Source organism: Ochotona princeps, chromosome 22 (genome assembly GCF_030435755.1).
Source record: "Ochotona princeps isolate mOchPri1 chromosome 22, mOchPri1.hap1, whole genome shotgun sequence".
NCBI lineage: Eukaryota > Metazoa > Chordata > Mammalia > Lagomorpha > Ochotonidae > Ochotona > Ochotona princeps.
The window spans coordinates 17,075,757-17,098,324 of record NC_080853.1 but is presented as its reverse complement, the minus strand read 5'-3'; the positions used below and the strand labels follow the sequence as shown (position 1 = coordinate 17,098,324).

The 22,568-nt window shown below is 47.7% G+C and overlaps 2 protein-coding genes across 3 annotated transcripts in view; both read right to left on the bottom strand.

The window, feature by feature from the left end:
* The window catches only part of LOC101530110 (ubiquinol-cytochrome-c reductase complex assembly factor 1), a 93,145-nt gene extending 80,704 nt beyond the window's left edge, over positions 1-12,441 (bottom strand). The window contains exons 1-2 of one of the 2 annotated variants that reach the window (XM_004585758.3): positions 12,278-12,441; positions 2,738-2,842 (exon numbers count right to left, since the gene is read on the bottom strand). In XM_004585758.3, the coding sequence (XP_004585815.2) occupies positions 2,738-2,842; positions 12,278-12,301 (129 nt within the window). In that variant the 5' untranslated portion in view covers positions 12,302-12,441. Of the gene's footprint in view, positions 1-2,737; positions 2,843-12,183 lie in introns of both variants that reach the window. The other variant, XM_058679337.1, reaches the window with a different exon arrangement.
* A 5,071-nt stretch (positions 12,442-17,512) lies between these two features.
* GDF5 (growth differentiation factor 5) lies at positions 17,513-21,614 on the bottom strand. Its single transcript, XM_004585762.2, has 2 exons — positions 20,678-21,614; positions 17,513-18,678 (listed from the first exon to the last, which is right to left on the bottom strand). Exons 1-2 carry the CDS (start codon positions 21,285-21,287, stop codon positions 17,804-17,806), a joined length of 1,485 nt encoding a protein of 494 aa, XP_004585819.2. The 5' UTR covers positions 21,288-21,614; the 3' UTR covers positions 17,513-17,803.
* Positions 21,615-22,568: the final 954 nt, after the last annotated feature.

Here is a 22,568-nt window from a genome sequence, read left to right as displayed (position 1 = left end):
TAAAATAAATAAGACCACATAGAAAAAACAAAACTAAATATTATACTTCAAGCTGAAACAAAACAAAGGTACAGGTAACTACAATTTATACACATGTATAAAATGGTACCATCATTTTGGAGAAACATTTAGCAGTATCTGTTGAAACTGAATAATCCCATTTCTAGCAACAAACTCCAACAGAAATATACACCTACATTCAAATGGTATGTACAAGAATGTTAATAGAAACATTATTCATCCATCCACAGAAGAATGGATGAATTAACCGAGATACCTTCATGTAACAAAATATTACACATTTACTACTATAAAGAACAACATGGATAAATCTCTAAAACAAGTTGAAAGAAAACAGAAACTCACAGAAGATTGGGTACCATATATTTAGAAGGCAAATTAATCTATGGTATTCACAGTGAAGCCTGTGGTTAGCCTCTTGGTTGGCAGTAGTGACTAGACGGAGATCAAAGAGGCTTCTGTGGTCCTGGTAACGTCTATTTCTTGATCTGAAGGCTGAGTATGCTCGCTTGGTAATAATTCATTGGACTATACACTTAGGATTTGTGCCTTTTTGATATTTATAATAGTCATAAAATTGTACAAAAATGTTTAGCTATGTGGAATAGGCATTGCAAACAATAGAAATTTACAAATGGAAAAGAGAGGTCATCAGAAAAGATCGCATACAGGAAGAAGAGATAGGGAAAAATGAAGAACGAAAAGGCATAGGTAAAGAAGCCTAGTGTAGTGTCAATAGAAAACAAACAAAAAAGAGAGAGAGAGACAGAAGACTAAGCTAACAACACCCTAATTCTATCTCATGGATTTAGTTTGAGAATCGATTAAATAATATATGTGAAAGAGATTCGTAAACTATCATGTATAAATCAGGTAAACACCTGTTCCAGACTACAATGATAAATTCTTCTCTCACTAAAAGGGGATCGCACTGAGGCACGGTGGGTTAAGCTGGCACCAGCAGTGCCAGCATCTTGTATGGGCACCAGTTCAAGTCCCCATCTGCTTAACTTCCAATCCAGCTCCCTGCTAACACACCTGGGAAAGATCAAGTCCTTGGGCTCCTGAACCCATGTGGGAGACCAAGAAGAAGCTCCTGGCTCCTGGTTTCAGACCAGCCCAACTCCAGCTGTTGTGGCCATTTGGGGAATGAACCAGCGGATGGAGGATCTTCCCTCTCCATTCTTCCTCTTTCTTTGTAACTCCATGGAAGGAAGGAAGGAAGAAGAAAGCAAGAAAGGAGAGAGAAAGGGAGGGAGAGATGAAGGAAGGTTGGTTAAAAAAAAAAAGAAAAAGGAATATAATATTTCACCCTTACTTTTTTTTAACAAGGTTCTGAAAGCTCAGAAGCTCCCAGATATGAGCAAGAGAGAAATGGAGATGGACTCAAACAATTTTTGAACACTATATTTTAGACACACACATATATGGATCTTTCAGCAAAACTAAACACTTGGAGTGGATGGATGCCCTCAACAGCTAAGATACCAGTCAGGATGCCTGTAATCCACATAAACTATCTCCCAGGTTCAAGTGTCAGCTCTGCTCCCATTCCAGCTTCCTGCTAATGCACACCCTGGGAGGCAGCAGCTTTGGGCTCAAGTACTTGGGTCCCTGCTACCCACAGGGGAGAGCTGCACTAAGTTCTCAGCTCCTTGCTTTTGCCCTGGCCTAGTCCTGCCTGATGCAGGCATTAGGTATAGCAGCTCTTTCTAACAGTCTCTGTTTCTCTCTACAGCTCTCAAATAAAAATTAAAAGCAAAAACAAAATGATAAGCTCTAGCAGGACATAGCCCACTTTGTCCTTCATTTATATTCTGTCTCAATGCTTAACTATTTGGGAAATAAAATCAATATTCAATAAAAGCTAGGTAGACTCTTTTAATTTTTTTTTTTTTTTTCAAAGAGAAGGACAACCTGGAGGTGGTCCAAAACAGAACCGCAGGAATGATCAAAGGGATGAATAAAAGGTCCTAGTGGAAAGGTTAACATGAATTGAGGGTGTTTAGCTTGGAGAAAAGACAACTGAAGAACTAAGGAGTAACTTATAATAACAACACTTGAACTGGAAGAAATCTCAAAGATCTTCCAGTCCAACCTTTTAATTTCAACGATGAGGAAACTAAGACCAAGGGAGATGTTGGAACTTGCCAAAGGTATTTTTAGGTCATTTTACTTTTTTTTTAAGTTTCACTTTATACAGGGAATAGAAAATGTGCCCAAGTAGCATGAAAATGGCAGCAAAAATAACCGTTACAAATTACTAAAGATACTCATTATGCCCAGTATCTACATATTCCCTATTTCAATTGTAAGAGAGACCTGTAGACACTATTTGTTTTTCTCATTTTAGAAATTAGGACACAAAGACTCAAAAAAGTAAAGTTCCTTAACAAGGGGAACACACATATAAAGCTATCTCTGTCCCTACAGAAAGCTGCCTTCAAAAACCTGAGTAGGTATGAAGGAAAAGAGTTTTATGTTGGTTTGTGCTTCAGTCAGAGACTGATTGATGTGTCATCTGGTAAAAGCTTTTCTCCTGCCAGCAGAGTGCCGTAGACACTATCCTGCAGGAATCCATCCCGAGCTTGCATCAGAGACCCACAGTGGTCTCAGGAGGTTTTTCCACACAATTTGGTTGGCTAATCTATAAATACATGACATTTGCACATACACACTAAGGTTTTCATACCAAGAAGGAAATGGCAAACTTTACCTGGGAAAGGCCAGACAGAGTTCTGCTCCACTGTCTTTGAGTAGGAAACACAGGTACCAACTGGCTGCATACTGGAACCCACTGGCAGATGCTAGCCTGATTCCTCTACAGGGAAAAAAAAAAAAAAAGTCAGGAATCTGTATCTGACTCCTTTTGCAAATGACAAAGGGTGGATCATGAAACTGTGACATAAGAAATATATATTTGTTCTCTACTTCTGGTTCCTGGCAGAGGGCTCTTAAAAAACATTGGAAATTCTGAGTGATAGTGGTGTTTTGTTTTTTTTTAATGTAAAATCTTGTTTCTTCCTATTCCTTTTTTTTTTTTTAAGATTTCTTTATCTTTATTGGAAAGTCAGATACATAGAGAGACAGAGACAGACTTTCTGTCCACTGATTCACTCCCCAAGTGGCCAAAACGGCCAGAGCTACACCAATTCAAAGCTAGGAGCTTCTTCCAGGTCTCCCACGTGGGTGCAGGGTTCCAAGGCTTTGGACCGTCCTCGACCGCTTCCCCAGGCCAAGCAGGGAGCTGGATGGGAAGCAGAGCCACTGGGATTAGAACCGGTGCCCATATGGGATCCTGGCTCGTTCAAGGCTACCATGCCAGGCCCCGTTTTTTGTTGTTGGTTGTGGTGGTGATGGTGGCCTTTTTTTTTTTTTTTAAGTATCTTGTCATTCATGAATTTCAATTTTACTTGAGTTTATGTTAATGAAGTAACTCCTGGAGCATGTACAGCTGGTTGCCAGAGGCAACAGAGCCCTAGACCTTTCACTTCAACATTTAAACCTCACAATCACCATCCAATAACCTGGATGTATTGCTATTATCCCATTTAAGCAGATAATGAAGTCACCTCTTGAAATATCAGCATCCCACATCAGAGTACCAGTTGAAATCCTGGCTGCTCTCCTTCCAATCCAGCTCCTTGTTAATGTGCCTGGAAAAGCAGCCAACGAAGGCCCAAGTGCTTGAGCCCCTGCCACCTGGAATGGAGTTCCTGGCTCCAGGCTTAGGTCTGGCTCAGCTCTGGATAATTGTGGCCTTTGGGAAGTGAATTAGTGGATGAAGATTTCTGTTTCTTTCTCTCTTTCCCTCTCTGATTCTGTGCCTCTCAAATAAATGTTTTGAAATAAATAAAGATAATAAAACTAAAGAATGCATAGGATAAACAACTTACTTACATCACACAGTTAATAAATAGCAGGGTTAAGATTTAAATCCAGGAAGGGCAGGCCAATCCCAGAATCTATATCCATTTACAAAATAACACAATAAAGGGAGAATCTCTAAGTCTGTTCCTAGCTCGACCTAGTCTTGAACCAATTTAAAAATAGTATATTGTGGAAAGGGCCACGTCCTTAGAATCAGAAAGCTAATTTGATTCTTGGTTCCAGTGTTGACAAGCTATACCTCTGTGATACTGGGGTACCTCTGCTGTAAAACAAAGCTAACATCTCTACTTCTCAGTATTACAAGGACAAGTTAACATAGGTAACGTCACAGTACCATTCACCTCAATTCAGAGCTAAATCAGAAGCTCCATTTCCTCCCGAGTACCCAGAAATCGGGTGAGGTGGTACTACAATTTCAAATGCTTTAAATATCTCACGTTCCAAAATAATGTTAACCACTTTCAATAGGCCACTCACAACACCTTACTTCCAATGAAAAGTGCTACTAAGAATATTTTATTTCAACTGAAGTTTGATCTATTGGAACATGCTTTTAAAAAAAAAGATTTTATTTATTTTTACTGGAAAGGCAGATCAGATTTACGGAAAGGAGACAAAGATCTTCCTTCCACTGGTTAACTCCCCAAATAGCTGCAACAGCCAGAGCTGAGCCAATCTGAATCCAAGAGCCAGCAGCTTCTTCCAGGTCTCCCACGCAGGTGCAGGGTCCAAGGCTTTGGGCCATCTCTGACTGCTTTCCCAGGCCACAAGCAGGGAGCTGAATGGGAAGTGGAGCAGCTAGGACGTGAATCAGTGCCTACCTGAGATCCCAGCACTTTCAAGGTAAGGACTTAACAATTAAACCATTGTGCCCAGCCATTCTTTTTCTTTTTTAAAGACTATTTATTTGAAAACCAGCATTACAGAAAAAGATAGGAAGGGACAGAGTAATATCTGCATTCTACAGGTTTATTTCGCAAATGATTGTCATGACCAGGGCAGGGCCAGACCAAACACAGGAGTCAAGTCTCATCTGGGTCTCCCACATGGGTGACAGGGAACCAGGCATTCATCATCCACTGCTTTTCCAGGAACATCAGCAGGCAGCTGGATCAGAAGTGGAGCAGCCATAACTTGACCCAGTGCCAATATGGAATGCAGGTGTTGTAGGCAAGTGGCTTTATCCACTACACCACGGCACCAGCCCCAGGAATGATTTGTAAATGAGACAATTTACTAGCATTTTGTTTGGCTAACACTGACAGGCTTATCAGAATCATTCAATGTCAGGTGGCAAAGGGGTGGGGGGGAAGCAAGAGGAAATAACAAGTAGAAACAATGAAAACTTCTGATTTTCTGAAAGATTTCATCATGTTTTTTTTTCCAATATAAGCAAAAGTCTTGGGCCCAGTGCCATGGCCTAGTGGCTGAAGTCCTCACCTTAAACGCGCCGGGATCCCATATGGGCACCGGTTCTAATTCCGGCAGCTCCGCTTCCCATCCAGCTCCCATCCAGCTCCCTGCTTATGGCCTGGGGAAGCGGTCGGGGATGGCCCAAAACCTTGGGACCCTGCTCTCGCATGGGAGACCCGGAAGAGGATTTGGGCTCCTGGCTTCGGATCAGCACAGCACCGGCTGTTGCAGTCACTTAGGGAGTGAATCATCAGATGGAGGATATTTCTGTCTCTCCTCCTCTCTGTATATATCTGACTTTGCAACAAAAATAAAATAAATCTTTAAAAAAAAAGTCCTCTCTATAATTCTGGCTCTACTTAAAATACCTTAAAGCAGCTCTTATTAGAAAATACGAGCACTGAGCTCTGTTCATTCCTTCTCCAATCCTACAACAATTCTTTACAAATCCCTAATTGAAACTGAGCAAAAAGGTGTTTGAAATCTGGGTCGGCCATTAAATAACTATGTGGTCCTGAACTAAGTACACAACTGAGGCCTCTGTTTTCCTTATCAAAAATGGGAATAATATAGGCTACCTCACCAGTATGATCCAAGGAATACTTTTTAAAAGCACTTAGAAATATAAACACAAAAGCATCATTGTTCTCATGAACAACTGTTAGTGAATCACATAAGATCTTCTTTCTCCAGCAAACTGTCATAATGAGAATCATCTTCTTTTGGTAGGAGTTTGATGCAACAGGTAAACCACCATTCAGGAAACCTGCATTCGATATCTACCAAAGCGCCTGGGTTCGAGTCCTGGCTCCACTCCCAATACCATCTTCCTCCTCATTATACCCTGGAAGACAGCAAGTGAGGGTACAAACACTTGTTTATACCCACCTGTTAGAACTTGCCAGGTTGTTGAAACACAAACAGAAAACTAACACCACCCCTGTAGGAGACCTGAATTGAATTCCTGCCTCCTGGCTCCTAGCTTTGGCCAGGATCAACCAAGCTGTTGAAGGCATTTGGGTAATGGACCAGGGAATGAAAGATTTTTTTTTTTTCTCTTGACTTTTTTTTTCACTCCCAGCTTCTGCCTGACCCAGTCCTGCTACTGTGTGGTCTTTTAGAGAATGAACGCCCCACCTCTTGTTCTGCCTGTCTTATAAAGTATTTAAACGATCACATACTGAAACACAGAAAGATGGGGGTCACAGCCATGGTGTAGTACATTAATCCTCCACCTGTAGTGCCAGAAACTCATATGGCCACCAGTTCCTGTCGGGGATGCACCACTTCTGATCCAGCTCCCTGTTAATGGCCTGGGAAAGCAGAAGAGGATGGCCCAAGTGCTTGGACCCTACACCCACATGGGAGACCCAGAAGAAGCTCCTGGCTGCAGGCTTCTGGCTTTAGATTGACCTAGTTGCGGCCACTGTAGCAGATGGGAGATCTTCCTGTGTCACTCCTTCTCTGTTGTAACTCTATATAAATGGAGATGACACATTGTGTTTTTGTTGTTCTTGTTACAGAAAAACAACACAGCACAGGTTTTATTGTTGTTTTAAAAGATTTATTTTCTTTTTATTGGAATGGCAGATACACAGAGAAGAGAGACAGAGAGGAAGATCTTCCATCTGATGATTCACTCCCCAAGTAACCGCCCAACGGCCGGTTTGGAACCGATCCGAAGCCAGGAGCCAGGAACTTCCTCCAGGTATTCCACGCACGTACAGGGTCCCAAGGCTTTGGACCGTCCTTGACTGCTTTCCCAGGCCACAAGCAGGGAGATGGATGGGAAGTGGGGCTGCCGGGATTAGAACTGGTGCCTATATGGGATCCTGGCATGTTCAAGGCGAGGAGTTTAACCCTAGGCCACCGCGCCAGGCCCAATGCACAAGTTTTAAAAGGTTTTTTTTTTTTTTAATATTTATTGATTTTTATTACAAAGTCAGATATAGAGAGAGGAGGAGAGAGAGAGAGGAAGATCTTCTGTCTGATGATTCACTCCCCAAGTGAGCGCAACAGCCGGTGCTGTGCCGATCCGAAGCCAGGAACCAGGAACCTCCGGGTCTCCCACGCGGGTGCAGGATCCCAAAGCATTGGGCCATCCTCAACTGTTTTCCCAGGCCACAAGCAGGGAGCTGGATGGGAAGTGGAGCTACCGGGACTAGAACCGGCGCCCATATGGGATCTCGGCGCGTTCAACGCGAGGACTTCAGCCACTAGGTCACTCCGCCGGGCCCAGGTTTTAAAAGTTGTATGCAATAAACAAAGTTTTTAAATTCCATTTTTTCATGAACTTTCTGAAGCACCCTGACTCACTCAAGAGCTTGAAAAAACTTTACAGATGATCTTGTTCTCCAGGCTCTTGGCTTCCAATTGGATTGGCTCAGCTCCGGCCATTGCGGCCACTTGGGGAGTGAATCAGCGGACAGAAGATCTTCCTCTCTGTTTCTCCTACTCTTTGTATATCTGACTTTTCAAAAATAAATAAATAAATCTTAAAAAAAAAAACAAGATGCAGTGTGGCCTGCTTCAATAGGATTTAGAAAATGCTCAACCATAACCAAATATGTTGCTTCCTCCCACTTTGTTCAGAAAAGTTTTGAGCAAGTCAGCAAAAAAATGAAATGAGAGGAGTCAGGTTTCCATCAGAGAAAATGATTAACAAATCAAGCAAAGCCAAGGGGTAGGTCTTTAATACACAAAAAAATAGACTACACATTGTTTAATTTTGGATAAGATTTGACTCCTCAAACTCAACAAGACATTTAAATCCCAAAGCTAGGCCTTGTACAATGGCTCAGTGGCTAAATCCTCCCCTTGAGATCCCACCTGAGCGCACCTGGCTGATCCACTTCCCATCCAAAGCCTTAGCACCCTGCACCCGTGAGGAAGACCTGGAGGAATCTCCTGGCTCCTAGCTTCATTTTGGCTCAGTTCCAGCCAATGTGGCCACTTGGGGAGTGAACCAGCAAATGGAAGATCTTTCTCTCTCTATCTCCTTCTCTCTGTAAATCTGCCTTTCCAATAATAAATTAATCTAAAAACAATTAAAAGAAATAAGATGTTGCTTGCGATATCTATGTCACAGATCACAGCCACTAGGTTCAAGTCGTGGGTTCCACCTCAACCAGGTTCCTACAAATTGTCACTTTAGCAGGATCAGGTAATAGGCCAAGTAGCTGTGTCCAGAGACCCCAATTGGAAGACAAGGACTGAATTTCAGGCTCCTGGCTTCAGCCAGACCCAAGCTAAGCTATTGCAAGCATTTGATAAGTTAAGCAGGTGAAAGAATTGCTCTCTTTCAAATTAAATGCATAACAAATTAATTAATTAAAGAGTTATTAAAAAGCTAATGCATTAATGCTAATGGTTGCTATATCATGACAAGAGTTGTACCAATGAGGTACATAAGGCTGGGCCTTTGGGGAGTCACTGATTTAATCCACTAGGGTAGAGGCCACAATGACACCTCAAGGAGAAGCCACATAAAAGGCAAGCTTGGGAGCAGCATGGTGACACAGCAAGCCAATTCTCAGCCTGGAGTGCCATCATCCCATGTGGGTGCTAGTTCGAGTCCCAGTTGCTCCACTTTCCCAGACAGCTCACTGCCTGTAGCCTGGGAAAGCATTAGAGGATGGCCCAAAGCCTTGGGATTCTAAACATGCATGGGAGATCTGGAAGATACTCCCAGATCCTAGCTTCCAATTGGCTCACCTCCAGCTGTTGCAGCCGTTTGGGAGGTGAACCAGAAAATGTAAAATCTTTCTATCTCTCCTTCTCTGTAAATCTGCCTTTCCAATAAAAATAAATAAATCTTAAAAAAAAGAATTTTGTTCTTAAAAAATGCAAATCAAAGCTACAATATCAATGACATACCACTTCATACCCATTAGCATGGCGATTATCAAAAAACCAAGTTTTGGTGTGCATATGCAGAAACTGGAACTCTCTGGGCCCGGCAAAATAGCCTAGCGGTTAAAGTCTTTGCCTTGAATGCATCAGGATCCCATTGGGCACCGGTTCTAATCTCAGTGGCCCCATTTCCCACCAGCTTCCTGCTTGTGGCCTGGGAATGCCGTCTAGGATGGTCTAAAGCTTTGGGACCCTTCTCCCATGTAAGAGACCCGGAGGAAGCTCCTGGCTCCTGGTTCCTGATTGGCTCAGCTCCAGCCGTGGCGGCTGCTTGGGGAGTGAAGCATCAGATGGAAGATCTTCCTCTCTGTCTCTCCTCCTCTCTGTATATCCACCTTTCCAGTAAAAATAAATAAATCTTTAAAAAAAATGGAAGAAATCGGAACTCTTCTGCACTGCTGGTAGCAATCCACAAGTTTTAGCTGTTATGAAAAACGGTATGGCAGTGCCTCAAAGGTTTACAAAATTACCACACCATCTAGGAATTTCACATCTGTATATATACTCCAAAGAAGTGAAAGCAGAGCCTGAAACAGATCATCTGTACCCCACCTTTACTGCAGTCTGACTGGCTACAATCAAGACAGAAGCAGGGGCCGGTGTGGTGGCATGGCAAATTAAGCAGCCAATTCAAGCCTCAGCTGCTCTACTGATGCTCGTGCGCTGGGAAAATAACAAAAAGTGGTTTAAGTGTCTGAGCCCCCGACACCCATGTGGAGACAGACAGAGCTTCAGGATCCTGGACTCAGCTAGCTCAGCTGGAGAATGAACCATCAGATGGAAGAGAGTCTTAAACTCTCAGCATACCTCCCTTTTTCTTACAGAGACATAAATAAACCTCTAGGAAAAGAAAAAAAAAAAAAAGTAAGTACTCATCCAGGCATCCTTAAAGAGAAAAGCAGATAACCAACCCAGAAAAGAGCATATTATTTAGCATGAAAAAAAGATCTGACACACGAAACATGGATAAACCTTGCTACATGATACATGCAACACGGAGAGTCAAACACTGCCTCACTCCACTTGTCAGAGGCACCCTACAAACAGAATCACCTACATGATTCTACTTGGCGTGTCAGGTAAACACATGGGGACAGACTGTAGGATGATGGCTGCCAGGAGCTAAGGAGAATAACAGAAGTTACTGCTTAACAGGCACTGAATTTCAGATGTGAGACAAAAGGCAGTTTTCAACCATATGAAGATACGATAAGCTACAAGTGCAAAACCAAAAAAGTTACAGCGACAGAACTGCTTAAGCCGCAGCTGTGTCAACGGCATGCCACGTCTGAGTCTTGGCGGCTCCATTTCAGATCAAGCCCTCCGCCAAAGCGAGGAAACCAGCAGATGGAAGATAGATGCCTTTCTCCCTGTCCACTCCTCTCACACTCTGCCACTCTTACAAATAAATCTTTCTTTAAAATTGGTTAAAAAGCTATGTTTGTGCTATTAAGTATTTTATCACAATTTATTTTTAGAAGTACGAGAGTGGCTTTTGGCAATTTCTGTGATTCCTAAGGGGGAAAAAAAAAAAAAAAACGAGCCCAGGACAGTTCATGACACCACAGCCATGTGTGGTTTCACCAAATGTCCAACTTCTCTGCTGGAGTTACGAAGCAATAGCAAAGTATTCATTTTCTCCTCCTTGCCAAGCCCATCAGTGGCTCTCCACAACTGCACTTGGGAGAAAACTGGCTGACAAGACAAAACCAGGAAGAACTAAGACTAGCAAGAATGCTTCAATACTACTTTTTGGTAGTCCAAGGGATGCTATAAATGGCATAAATCCAGAGCTATAAAACATTTTAAACTTTTGCTAGGGGGCCCGGCACAGTAGCCTAGTGGTTAAAGCCCTCACCTTGAATGTGCCAGGATCCCATATGGGCAACAGGATCCCATATGGGCGCAGGTTCATGTCCCAGAGGCCCTGTTTCCCATTCAGCTCTCTGCTTGTGGCCTGGTAAAGCAGCCTAGGATGGCCCAAGGCCTTGGGACCCTGCACCAGAGACCCAGAAGTTCCTGGCTGTTGGCTTTGCTTTGACTCAGCTCAGACTGTTGCAGCCACTTGGGGTGTGAATCAGCAGATGGAAGATCTTCCTGTATCTCCTCCTCTATGTATGTCTGACTTTCCAATAAAAACAAATAAATCTTAAAAAAAAAAAAAAAAGATTGCCAGGAAGGGAACCAGTATGGTGACTTCACAGCCTAATCCTCCACCTGCAAGTGCCAGCATCCCCTATTAAGCGCCAGTTCCACTCCCCATACAGTTTCTTGCTTATGGCCTCAGAAAGCAGTGGAGGATGGTCCAACTTCTTGAGCCCCTGCAACCTCATGGGAGACCTGTCTTCAAGATCCGATCAGCTCCAGCCACTGTGGCCATCTGGGGCGTGAACTACCAGATGAAAGGTCTGACCTTTCAAGTAAAATAAATAAACCTTTGTGGGGGGCCTCAAAAGCACAAGTGTCAAGGAGCAGACTGTAGCTGCTCAGAAAAACAATGTCCCTGATCCAGCTTTTGATAGACTTGGAAACATTACAGATTTTCCCATTGCTCTGTGCTCACTGGGTCTTGTACAGCTTCCATCACACAGCCCAAATGCACAGTTAAAACCTGGCTTAAAATGCCTGCCCAGTCGCACTCAGACTCTACGGGTCCGCGGGAGACAAACGCCCTCCGGGTCTCTCTGAGTTGGAGGCTTGCACACAAACTTGCCCAAGGTCACGCTGCGCGTGGACGACAGACAGAACCCCGTGAGAACCGCAGTGCCCCGCTCTCTGAGGCAGAAGACGGGCAAGCACCGTCCCGTCCGGACCCCGGGACACCGACCCCATCCTCGAAAGAAGGGGCAGCCTCGGTCAAACTGCCTAGAGCTGAACAGCTGCCTCAGTTTCCCCTCAGAAAAGCGACCACGCAACCCAGCTACCGCCCAGGCTCCCCTTTTGCACGTCCTTCAGGTGCTCTCCCAGCCGCCGTCCTGTCCGCTCTGACTCCAACCCGGGGACCCGGCGGGCGACCCTAGAAAATCACTCTTTCACTCACAAGGACTCGCACCAGCAACGCCATGTTCCTCAGCAACCATTTCCGGGTGAAAGGCGGGTTTCCGGAGTCCCCCGCCGCCACCGCCCCTTTCCTACACGGGTCTCTCGCCCGCGGCGCAGGCGCGCGGAGACTTTCGCGCGCACGCGCAGGTGTCCCAGGCTGTGTCCCTCCCGGTGTCTGGCGTCACAGTGACCCAAGGGCATTCTCTGGCGCCTTCCTCCTTGACCCCACCCTCCAAGCTAGTCCACTCTCCCTCCTTATCCCTCTCCTCTGCCAGCCTCTGCCCCAACGAGTCCTCATCCTAACCCCTGCTCCTAGACGCCATCTGTGACACACACACCCCCCCTTCTTTAATGAGAGTTGAAAAGAACAGGACCCTCGGAAATGCCAATATTTGAAAGGAGCCTGGGCTCGGCGCGATAGCCTAGCGGCTAAAGTCCTCGCCTTGAACGCGCCGGAATCCCATTTAACACGCCAGTTCTAACACCAACCCACCCACCCCCACCCCCCGGCAGCCCCGCTTCCCATCCTGCTCCCTGCCTGTAGCCTGGGTCCCAAAAACTTTGGGACTCAGCCTCCGCGTGGGAGACCCGGAGGAGGCTCCTGGCTTTGGATTGGCTCAGCTCCAACCGTTACGCTCACTTGGGGAGTGAACCATCGGACATAAAATCTTCCTGTCTCTCCTCCCCTGTATATATCTGACTTTGCAATAAAAATAAATATTTAAAACAAATAAAAAGAGCTTGAAGCGAAGTACTTGAATGTACCTGGCCCAGTTGGGAGCTCTCGATGAAGCTCCCGGCTCCTTGTTTCAAATCGTGATGTACCAAAATAAACGTATCTTTTCATTTTCCCCCTGAGTTCTTTGAAGAAGCCTTGTTTTAATCCATTTCCTGTTTTTAAAAACACCACACCACGGTTTGGGTATATTTTAAAGAGAAGAGATTTATTTTGGCTCACTGTTCTGGAAGTGCAAAATTGAGGGGCCACATCCGGTGCTGGGCTTCTTGCTAGCCAGCACTCTGAGGCAGGACAGGGCACTGCACAGGAACGATGGGGAGCCAAGAGTATGTTCACATAAGTGTCCTCGGATCTCTCCCCTTCTTCTTTAAAAAAAAAGTTTATTTATTTTTATTGGAAAGGAAGATAAGATTTACGGAGAGAAGGAGAAACAGAGAGAAAGATCTTTCATCTGCTGGTTCACTCCCCAAATGGCCACAATGGCTGGAGCTGAGTCAACCCAAAGCCAGGAGCCAGCAGCTTTTTCCAGGTCTCCCATGTGGATGCAGACTTCCAAAGGTTTAGGTCATCCTCTACGCTTTCCCAGGCCATAAGAAGGGAGCTGGATGAGAAGTGGAACAACTGGGACTTGAACTAGGGCCCATATGCAATCATAGCACTTGCAAGATGAGGATTTAGCCAGCTGGGCCATCATATTGGGCCCTCTCCTTCTTCTTGTTAGGCCGCCAGTATTCACTTGTGGGGACTCATGACCTTGTCTAGTGCTAATCACCTCCAAAAGGCCTAACCTCTAATTACTAGAATTGGCTTAAGTTTCCACTATTTTAAATCATTTTTTAAATCTATTTGTTTGAAAGGTGCAGTTACCAAGAAAGAAGCAGAAACACAGAGCTCTTTCTTCAACTGGTTCACTCCCCAAGCTCATTAGAATTAGACCAGGCCATGGACTGGGAACGCCTCAAAGTTTCTTTGGGGATTCCCCTGAACAAAACGGAGGAATCAAAACATTAACCAAGAAAAAATGGAAGATGGAGTAGATCAATCAACCACCTTAGCTATATGCTTGCAGTGAATAACTGGACAAGGGGAAACTCTAAGATAGACTATGTCAATCAGTGGACTCTGCACCAGCCTCATCGTACCTGGACTGTTGCTGATGATATGTTGGAGCTTCTAATTGATAGAGGTGACGCTCTGCTGGCTCTGCCTTCAAACCTGAGAGGGCCTTCCTAAGAGGCCGTTGAACTTGACTGGACAGTGGGATGCTGAATGTTGTATGGTGTGAGCTTGTAATTAGGGAATCCCAGCGGAACCTGAGCTGTGGTTATGCATCATGGTGAAGGAATTCACCATGGGGGAAGGGTTTGGGGTGAAGGGGGAGAATCCCAGTACCTATGAAATTGTGTCATGTAATACAATGTAATTAATGAATAATAATAAAAAAAGAATTAGACCAGGCCAAAGCCAGGAGCCCAGGTACAGGGGCCCAGCAGTTGACCCATCATGTGCTGCCTTTCCAAGCACAACAACAGAGAGCTGGATCCGAAGTGGAGCAGCCAGAGGACTAGAATGGTCACTCACATGGAATGCCAGGTTTGCAGAAGGTAGCTTAACTCACTATGCCATGTAGCTGGCCCCTTTACCCTCTTCATAAAACTTCAGAATGGAAGGAAAAGAAAAAAAAAAACCTTCACAATGGGAGTTAAACTCTCCTATGAGTTTCAGAGGGGACAAGCTGTCTTCAAACCATAAGTCAATTTAAGACACACAAATGCTCCCACCCACCTTGCCAAATGTCCTCTCTGGGCTGGCTGTTGTGCTGAGTCCCTCTCATATCTTCTCAATGAGTCCCTCAAAATTCACACATGATTTTTACTTGTTTCTTTTGTTTTTGTTTTACAAATGAAACCAAAGTTCATGCAATTGAGTGCCCAAAGTCTCTCAGTGATAGAACTTTCCTTTTTTTTTTTTTAAGATTGATTTATTTCTTATTAGAAGGCAATTATTATAAAGAAAAAGGAAAGAGAGAAAGCTATTGTATCTGCTGGTTCATTCCCCAAGTGGCTGCAATGGCTGGAACTGAGCCTATCCAAAGCCGGGAGCCAGAAGCTTCTTCCAGGTCTCCCATGTGGGTGCAGGGTCCCTAAGTTTTTGGACCGTCCTCGACTGCATTCCCAGATTCATCAGCAGGGTGCTGGATTGGAAGTAGAATTACCAGGGCTGGAACCTGCAGCCTCATCTGTTACGCCGCAGTGCCAACCCCAAATCTGGACAGTGTTTTGAACCTGCCAGGGCTCATGACTGTGGATGGGAGAGTAATTATGAGTTTTCATGATGTTTTGGTGGGAAGGTACCGAACAGGTTAGCTGCTTATTGTGATTGGGACAGGAGGTGGGTAGCTGAAAGGAGGTTTTCCCAGAGGGAAGCAGAACAGAACATGATGGTTATTAAAGGCTGTTCCCAAGTACCTTGACATGATGGCACACCTAGAATCCAGGTGGGCAAGGCAGGGCGGGGGTAGGAAGGAAAAGGTGCACAGAGTGAATGACTCTTTTGTGAAAGAAAGTTCTGGAGCAAGTTGGGGGGTGGGGAGGAAGCTCCCAGAGGATCAAGGCAGAGACACAAAATGTGTTCCAAAGCCCAGGCCTATGGCAGGAAAAGTGCTTTAACACTGAGGACATGAAGCTTCTGATGGAGAAGGTGGAGAAGCTCCAGTACTGCCAGATCTTTCCAAGAACCCAGAGCCTTGCAGCCCAGGAAATAAACACTTGTGAGAGCCAGTACCACCTGTGGTCCCTTCATCCCTGGCGAGCTGCTGCTGGCTTCCTGGCCTCCCCACAGCTTCCACACTGCTTTCCCTGTCTCCCCAGAACCGCCCACAACACACACACACACACACACACACACACACACACACACACACGCTGGCTTCCCCAGTACCTCCCTTCTGGACTCACCAGGACTCTGTCAGCCATGGCAGCTCTGTTGTTACTTCCAGAGTGCCCAGGCCCACCACTAGCCAAACAGAACGAAGCCTGGCCAGGGAAGGCGCCACTCCAGGCTCTGTCTGGCCCCTCCAGGACAGGTAATAGCCTCCCAACCCGGGAGTTAGCTCCAAGGTAGCCTTGTCTCCTACCCTGGGCTCTTGCTGCAGATCCTGACAACTCAAGATTCAGGCCTAGAGGGAAGAGACACAAGATCTACCCATTGCTGACCTGGAATCTGCTGTCTCAACAGCTTTGGCTAGAAGCCCTTTGGGATTCAAAGACCCAGTTGGAGGGGGGGGGAGGAAATGTTGAAACTCCATGGGTGGGAACCAAGGGTTGGACTTCTCATGGTTCTTCCTCTTCAGCCAGGTAGAACATGGACCTGAGTCCTTAACCTGAGGACCCAGTGCCTAAAATTCCCCCACCAAAGGGCTGGGTTTCTTTCCAAGAGTTCATATCTCATGCCTCCCCAGAGATTCTAGCTGAGGTGGAGGGAGCCAGCATTTACTCTGTGTCAATCCCCCAAACAGGAGATGTTGTCAGGATGTGCCTGGCATTGGTCCATCTAAGATCAGTGTGGAGGTGATTTATCTAACGTGTCTGTTTACGCAAAGAGTAACATACAAGGTGGAGGGTCCCAGTCAATGTCTGGTTGAGCTCTGTGGGTGCTCAGCACAAAGGTACCGAGCCACAGACAAGGTTGTGGTCAGTGGCATATGGGAGGTGCTGTGGGGGTAGAGGGGAAGAAGAGAAGCTTAACCGTCCCGAGTCCCCAGGACAGGCCTTGAAATGGTGCCCGGTTAGTCCTGTGGGGGGTGGGGGAAGGGCAGGGCAGATGCTGGTGTGAATGAATGATTTTATAGCAAATGAAGTTCCCAACATCCCTTCTGCTTAGGGATATGTTTCAACAACAGTAAACTTGCCTAAGGAATATTGAAAAAATGTGTATATCATATATATATGATTCTATTATCAGGCCCCAGTTGAGCTGGTGGAGAACAGACCATTGGGGCCTTGGAAGGAATAGAAATGGGGTTAGAGTTGAGGCCCCGCCTTGTCCATCCAGGCCCACAGCACTCTCCGCCCCATTCTGTTTTGGTTTCCAGGAGTGGGGGTGGGGCCTGGGCCCTGGAAATCAAGTTTAGACTCTAGGCCACCCCAAGCCTGTCTCTGAGTTAAAAATTCTTTGAGGGGTCATGGGTCCCCTGTAGTAAACAAGAAATGTATCACATTGTCAGGCACCATTTCACTTTTTATCTCATAAATGTACATTTTAATCTAACAGTCTAACAGCCACACTCTTCACCCCTTCCCAAGCCCTCTGCCCCTCTCTCCCACCCCTGAGCAGTTAGCATCTGATCTGTCACCAAGCACCAAGGTGATTCAACCAGGAGGTTGCACCTGTGGCTGTTTCCAGAGGTGCCTAGTCCTCCTTGGATGGTGTCCAGAGGCCCAGGTGGCCTAGGTAAGGAGAGAACGGGAGGATGGGGCAGGAGGGAGAGGATGAGTCTCTTTGGAAAACACTGGCTCCAGGACCTCAGTCCCATCTGTAATCTGTCCCCCCCAGGGCTGTCTCTGCCAGTCAGAGCAATGAAAGGGCAGAAATGCTCAGAGGGGAACTCGGGGACAGAGATTTTTAGCCCCAGGTGCACACAGGGAGTGAGTGAGGCTCTTGGAATCCGTCCACTGGTAGGCTATGCAGATGCTCCCAGCTGTAGCCTTCTAAACCCTCTGTGATGCCAGGTGTGCAAAAAGGGGCTCCTGGGATTGGCCCCCAGGAAGACAGAGGTTTGAGGTGCTACCTGCAGCCACAGGACTCCACGACCATGTCCTCGTACTGTTTGTATACCACGTTGTTGGCAGAGTCAATGAAGAGGATGCTAATGGGGCTGAGCCGCGTGGGCACACAGCAGGTGGGTGGTGTGGACTCAGGGTCCATGGAGTTCATCAGGGTCTGGATGACCGCGTGGTTTGTGGGTTCCAGGTGGGAGCGCAAGGGGAACTCGCACAGCCCTTCGCAGTGGAAGGCCTCGTACTCAAGGGGCGCAATGATCCAATCGTCCCAGCCCATGTCTTTGAAGTTGACATGCAGCGCCTTCCGACTGCAGCGGGCCTTGAGGTTCTTGCTGGGTCTCTTGCCCTGGCGAGTGGCCAAGGGGGCGCGCCGTTTCCTGCGCTGGCTGAACAAGTACTCATACACGGTCTTATCATCCTGGCCAGAGCGGGCTTTGATCTCATTAAAGAACAGGTCCCGCTTCTTGGTGCGGCCGAACACTAGGAACAGAGCCTTCTCATGAACCTGCCGGGCAGTCCGATCGAAGCCCAGGCCACAGAGGTCCACGGCCCGGCCCCGTTCCCAGGCCTCCAACTCTAGACACAGCTGGGCCGAGTTCTTAAAGTTTCGGAAGAGCTTCCAGATGTCGAACACCTCCCAGCCAGAGCCGTCCAGACCTGGCACGGAGCGCACATCCAGCAAGGCTGCCGGCTGCCGGCCGCTGGGGCAGCTGGACAACTTCAGCTGGGCAGCCCGCCCGTTGCTGGGGGCCAACGGCTTGGCTGTGTCCAAGGGCTTCTTCCGCAGGATCCGTAGCTCAGCCCCTAGCAGCCCATCCTTCTCCAGGGCGCTGATATCAAAGACGTACCTCTGCTTCCTGACCACAGGCCCTCGGTCATCTAGAGAGAACACCCAACAGTCACTGCTGACAGCCTCACCAGGGAGCCCATCACCTTGAAGTGACCGAGAGAGCTTTCCTTAACCTCTTGCCTACTCTGACAGAAGCCAAGCCCCAAAGCATGGGAGAACCTTTTTCAGAATGAGGGAGCGTCCTATGGGCAACTATGGATGTTTCCAGAAGTTGGTTGGGGTTGCCTTGGGTTGCCTTGTGGGCTGTCTTCTGCACCTCTCTCTCTCTCTCTCTCTCTCTTTCTTTGCCTTATCCATCATCCAATAGGATATCTCTGAAGGAAGAGACATAAAAATTACCTTAGCTTTTCCAGGGGGAAAGAACCTGTAACTCAGAGAAGTTAGGTGCCTTGCTTGAAAAAACAGCTAGGAAAAAAGCAGGGGTTGGAACTCTCGCCTGCAGCTTTTTATCCTCAGCCTGTGCCGCTTCCACATTCTCTTCAAGGAGACCTGAGTGTGCTCATGTTGTAGAGGAGACACTTGGAAACAGGAGTGACTCGACAAGGGTCATGTCACTGGTTGGCCCAGCTGCTCTGGTTCTGTGGTCGAATGACCGTGTTGTGGATGTGTCGTATGCTGCTGTGTATATGAGTGTGTGACATTTGTGTGTGTGTTTGGGTGTGATTGGGCTTATGGTGACTATGAAAGACTATAGCTGAGTATGGATGGATTTCAAAATGTTTGCACCGAAATAAACCGATCTTTCAATTCCATCTTGAAGAACTTGCAGAAGCGCCCTGGGTGTGTGAATGACATGGTGTATGTGTGTTTCACGGGGCCTGAAAGTGAGTGGGTAAATGTCAACGTCAGAGTCATGTGCACACAAGGTGGGTGAGTACGTGTGTGTGTGTGAGTCTCCACGTGTGTATCAATGTAAGCCATCGGTGAGAAGTTAGCAGGATCTCTGAATCAGCATCCCCTCCTTCCTAAATACCAGTCTGCCATCGAGGAGATTTCATATATTGCTCCAGAAGGTGACTAATTAGGCCTTTAACCCCCCCCCATCTCCCCCTCCCCAAGCTCTGTTAGTGCTAGGGGGCACAAGGACTGATTTTATGATTCCCCAAGGGGTCACAGCTTTCTCTGGCTGGGCAGGCAGCCAGGCCACCTCCCCCACTCAGCCAGACCTGCTGCCTCTGTGCCTCACCACCACCCTCCCCAACCCTCAACCTCTCACCCAACCCCCACCCCTCCTTCCCCTAAAGGCCAGCTCTAATGAGGAACCTCTCCCCATCTCTGTCCCCTCCCCCATCCTGCCAGCCAGAGTCCAGGAGCTGCAGGTGACCTTAGTGGTCAGCAGCTCACGTGCCTTCGCACACTGCGGAGAAACTGAGGTTGTGAGTAGGGAATGCACTTGCTGGGGGTTCAGAGGAAGAAGCTTCAAGAGCAACAGGAGGTGGTTGAAGGGAGCGATGTGGGGAGCACACAGTCTCCAGGGAGCCCCCAGGGTTTAGAAGGGACTCTTTTTCAGGGTCCCCCTTACAAGTTAGACCCCAGATCTGCAGCCTCCTCACATCTCTCAACACCCTTCTGTGACTCCAAGATGCCCTACTTATTTATCATCAACCCTGTGCTCTCTGCCTCAGCTTGGGCAGAACCCGTTAGAGATCTCTGCCTACCAAATGGTAACATCTACAAACTCCAGGAGCCTGGGAAGCCCAGCCAGCCGGCACAGGCGCTGAGCATGTTCTGCTCTGGTCAGGACTCCGGTCTCCAATCTGCCCCCAGCTGGCAGGTCTTGGTGCTCTCCTCTGCACCTTGCAGGAAGTGGCTCTGGCGATTCCCAGGTGCCTTCCAGCGCTGACAGGCCAGCAGTCCAACACCTGCTGTGTATGTGTGAGAGAGAAGCCCCAGGTACCCACCCCAGGCCAGGTACATGAACCCTCCTGCCCCAGTACACCCCCAGTACATCCCCACGCCCCCACACCCCTATCCTGCATGCGGACGCCCCTCCCTTGGAGTCATGCCCCTGCCACCCCACCTGCTCACCTTGCCCTTTGTCAATGAAGCTGGTGATGGTGTTGGCAAGGCCAGCCTCCAACTTCACGCTGCTGTTGCCGCCCTTTCTGTCAGCATCGGACAATGTCCTGTACAGCGAGAGCATGTACTCGTGGGGCGTGATGGGGGGCGGACGGAACGGCTCCTTGGGCTCTCGAGGGGTCCCGGGTTCCCTGGTTTTCTTCAGCAGAAATGAGCTGGGGACAGATATTGCCTTTGGGGGCACCTTCCCCCCGGGAAGCTGTCCTTTTGGGGTCACAGTCCGTGCTGCAGACTGCCTGGTCTGGGGAGGATGTCCTGGTTTGGGCTCAGGGCTACCCAATCTGGGGGGCAGCTTTTTGGGTTCATCCTTCTTGGGCTGGGTCAGGTCTCCTGTCTGCCCGGTGCCACCCTTTGCCCTGGCATTGGTGGTTAGACCCCCCGGCCTGAAGATATTCCGGGCCAAGTTGGGCTTCTCCTTGGCCTCTGCTTTGGTCAGCGCTGGCCTGGCCCCCGGAGGTCTCTGGCCCAAACCAGGGGCACCCAACACAGTACAGATGAATTCCAGGTCCAGCCAAGCCAGTTGCCAAAGCAAGAGAGTGAGGAGTGTGGGGAGTCTCATCCTCTGGTCAGCCGCTGGATGACAGCGAGAAGGGCAGCAGGAGCGCAGGAGCCTCTGGCTTGGCAGAAAAAACCATGAAAGGAGTGGACTTTGAGAGGCAGCGGCAGAAGCAGTAGCGGCAGCAGAGTAGGTTCTGTCCTCAGTGCGAGACTCCTGAAGTCTGCCGGGCGTGTGTTTGTATCCAGTCCCATAGTGGAAATGCTCTCGTATCCAGACGTGCACCGTCTCCAGTCAGCAGCTGAAAATAACTCGTTCTTGAAAGGAGAACGCCGACCGCCCCCTTGCTCCTGCACAACTGACGGAGGGCTTGAAGGAGGCTTGTATAAGACTGAGGGATTTTTCCAAGAAGGAAGAATGGCGTAATGCTGCCTGTGTGCTCTAGTTCCCCCCCCCCCTTGGTTTTGAATCCTTTCCAGTGAAAATACTTACACACACACACACACATACACACGCACAGACCTGCAGGTGCTCAGAAAAATCTTTTACAAACCTGAACTCAGGAATTGGAAACGGAATTCCAACCCAAACCAATTTAATTACTCTCTGATGTCATGCTGTCTGAACTCATTTAAGTGCAATATATTTATGTGAAAAAATCTCGGCTGCCCTTCTGGAGGCCCTGGCTCGTGGGGGCTCTTGGCACAGAGCCCCACAGCAGGACCCATGGCTTAGGGGGCTCCCCGTGTGCCAGGCAGACTCAGAAGTCTTCATCTGCTCTTCACGGAGCAGCCCACCCCACCTGCCTGGGGATGGAGTGACGCCGGGGAAGGAGCTCTGAGATCTTAAACTCCAGAAGCAAGAGGAGGGTGGGTTTTCATTTAAGTCCTTGCCATGTTTCCAAGGTACTTTCAACCCCTGCGTGTTGTCTGGAGCCTGATTTGTTCTCTCTCTCTCTCTCTCTCTCTGTGTGTGTGTGTGTGTGTGTGTGTGTGTGTGTGTGTGTTGGGGGTAGTACAGATAGCTGTATTTACTTGCAGTTTCTTTTGTTTGAATAATCTTGTGGTGACCCAGAAATAGAAAAATTTCTTGGTGTCCATTATTTCTATCTCTGGGTGAACACCCAGAGATAGAAAAATTTCTTGGCGCTGCCCTCGAGTGCAATTGACAGAGCTTCAGGTGATTTCTTGGGGATTGGGGGCACTGCCTACCCTGGCACCCACTGCTTGGAAGGAGGCAGCTCCTGGTGTCCCCCACCCAGGCAAAACAGCCTTGGAGTTCTCTGAGGCTGGGGCTGCAGCGACCCCTGCAGGAGACTGGAAAAGCAGGTTTCTGCACAGTGCT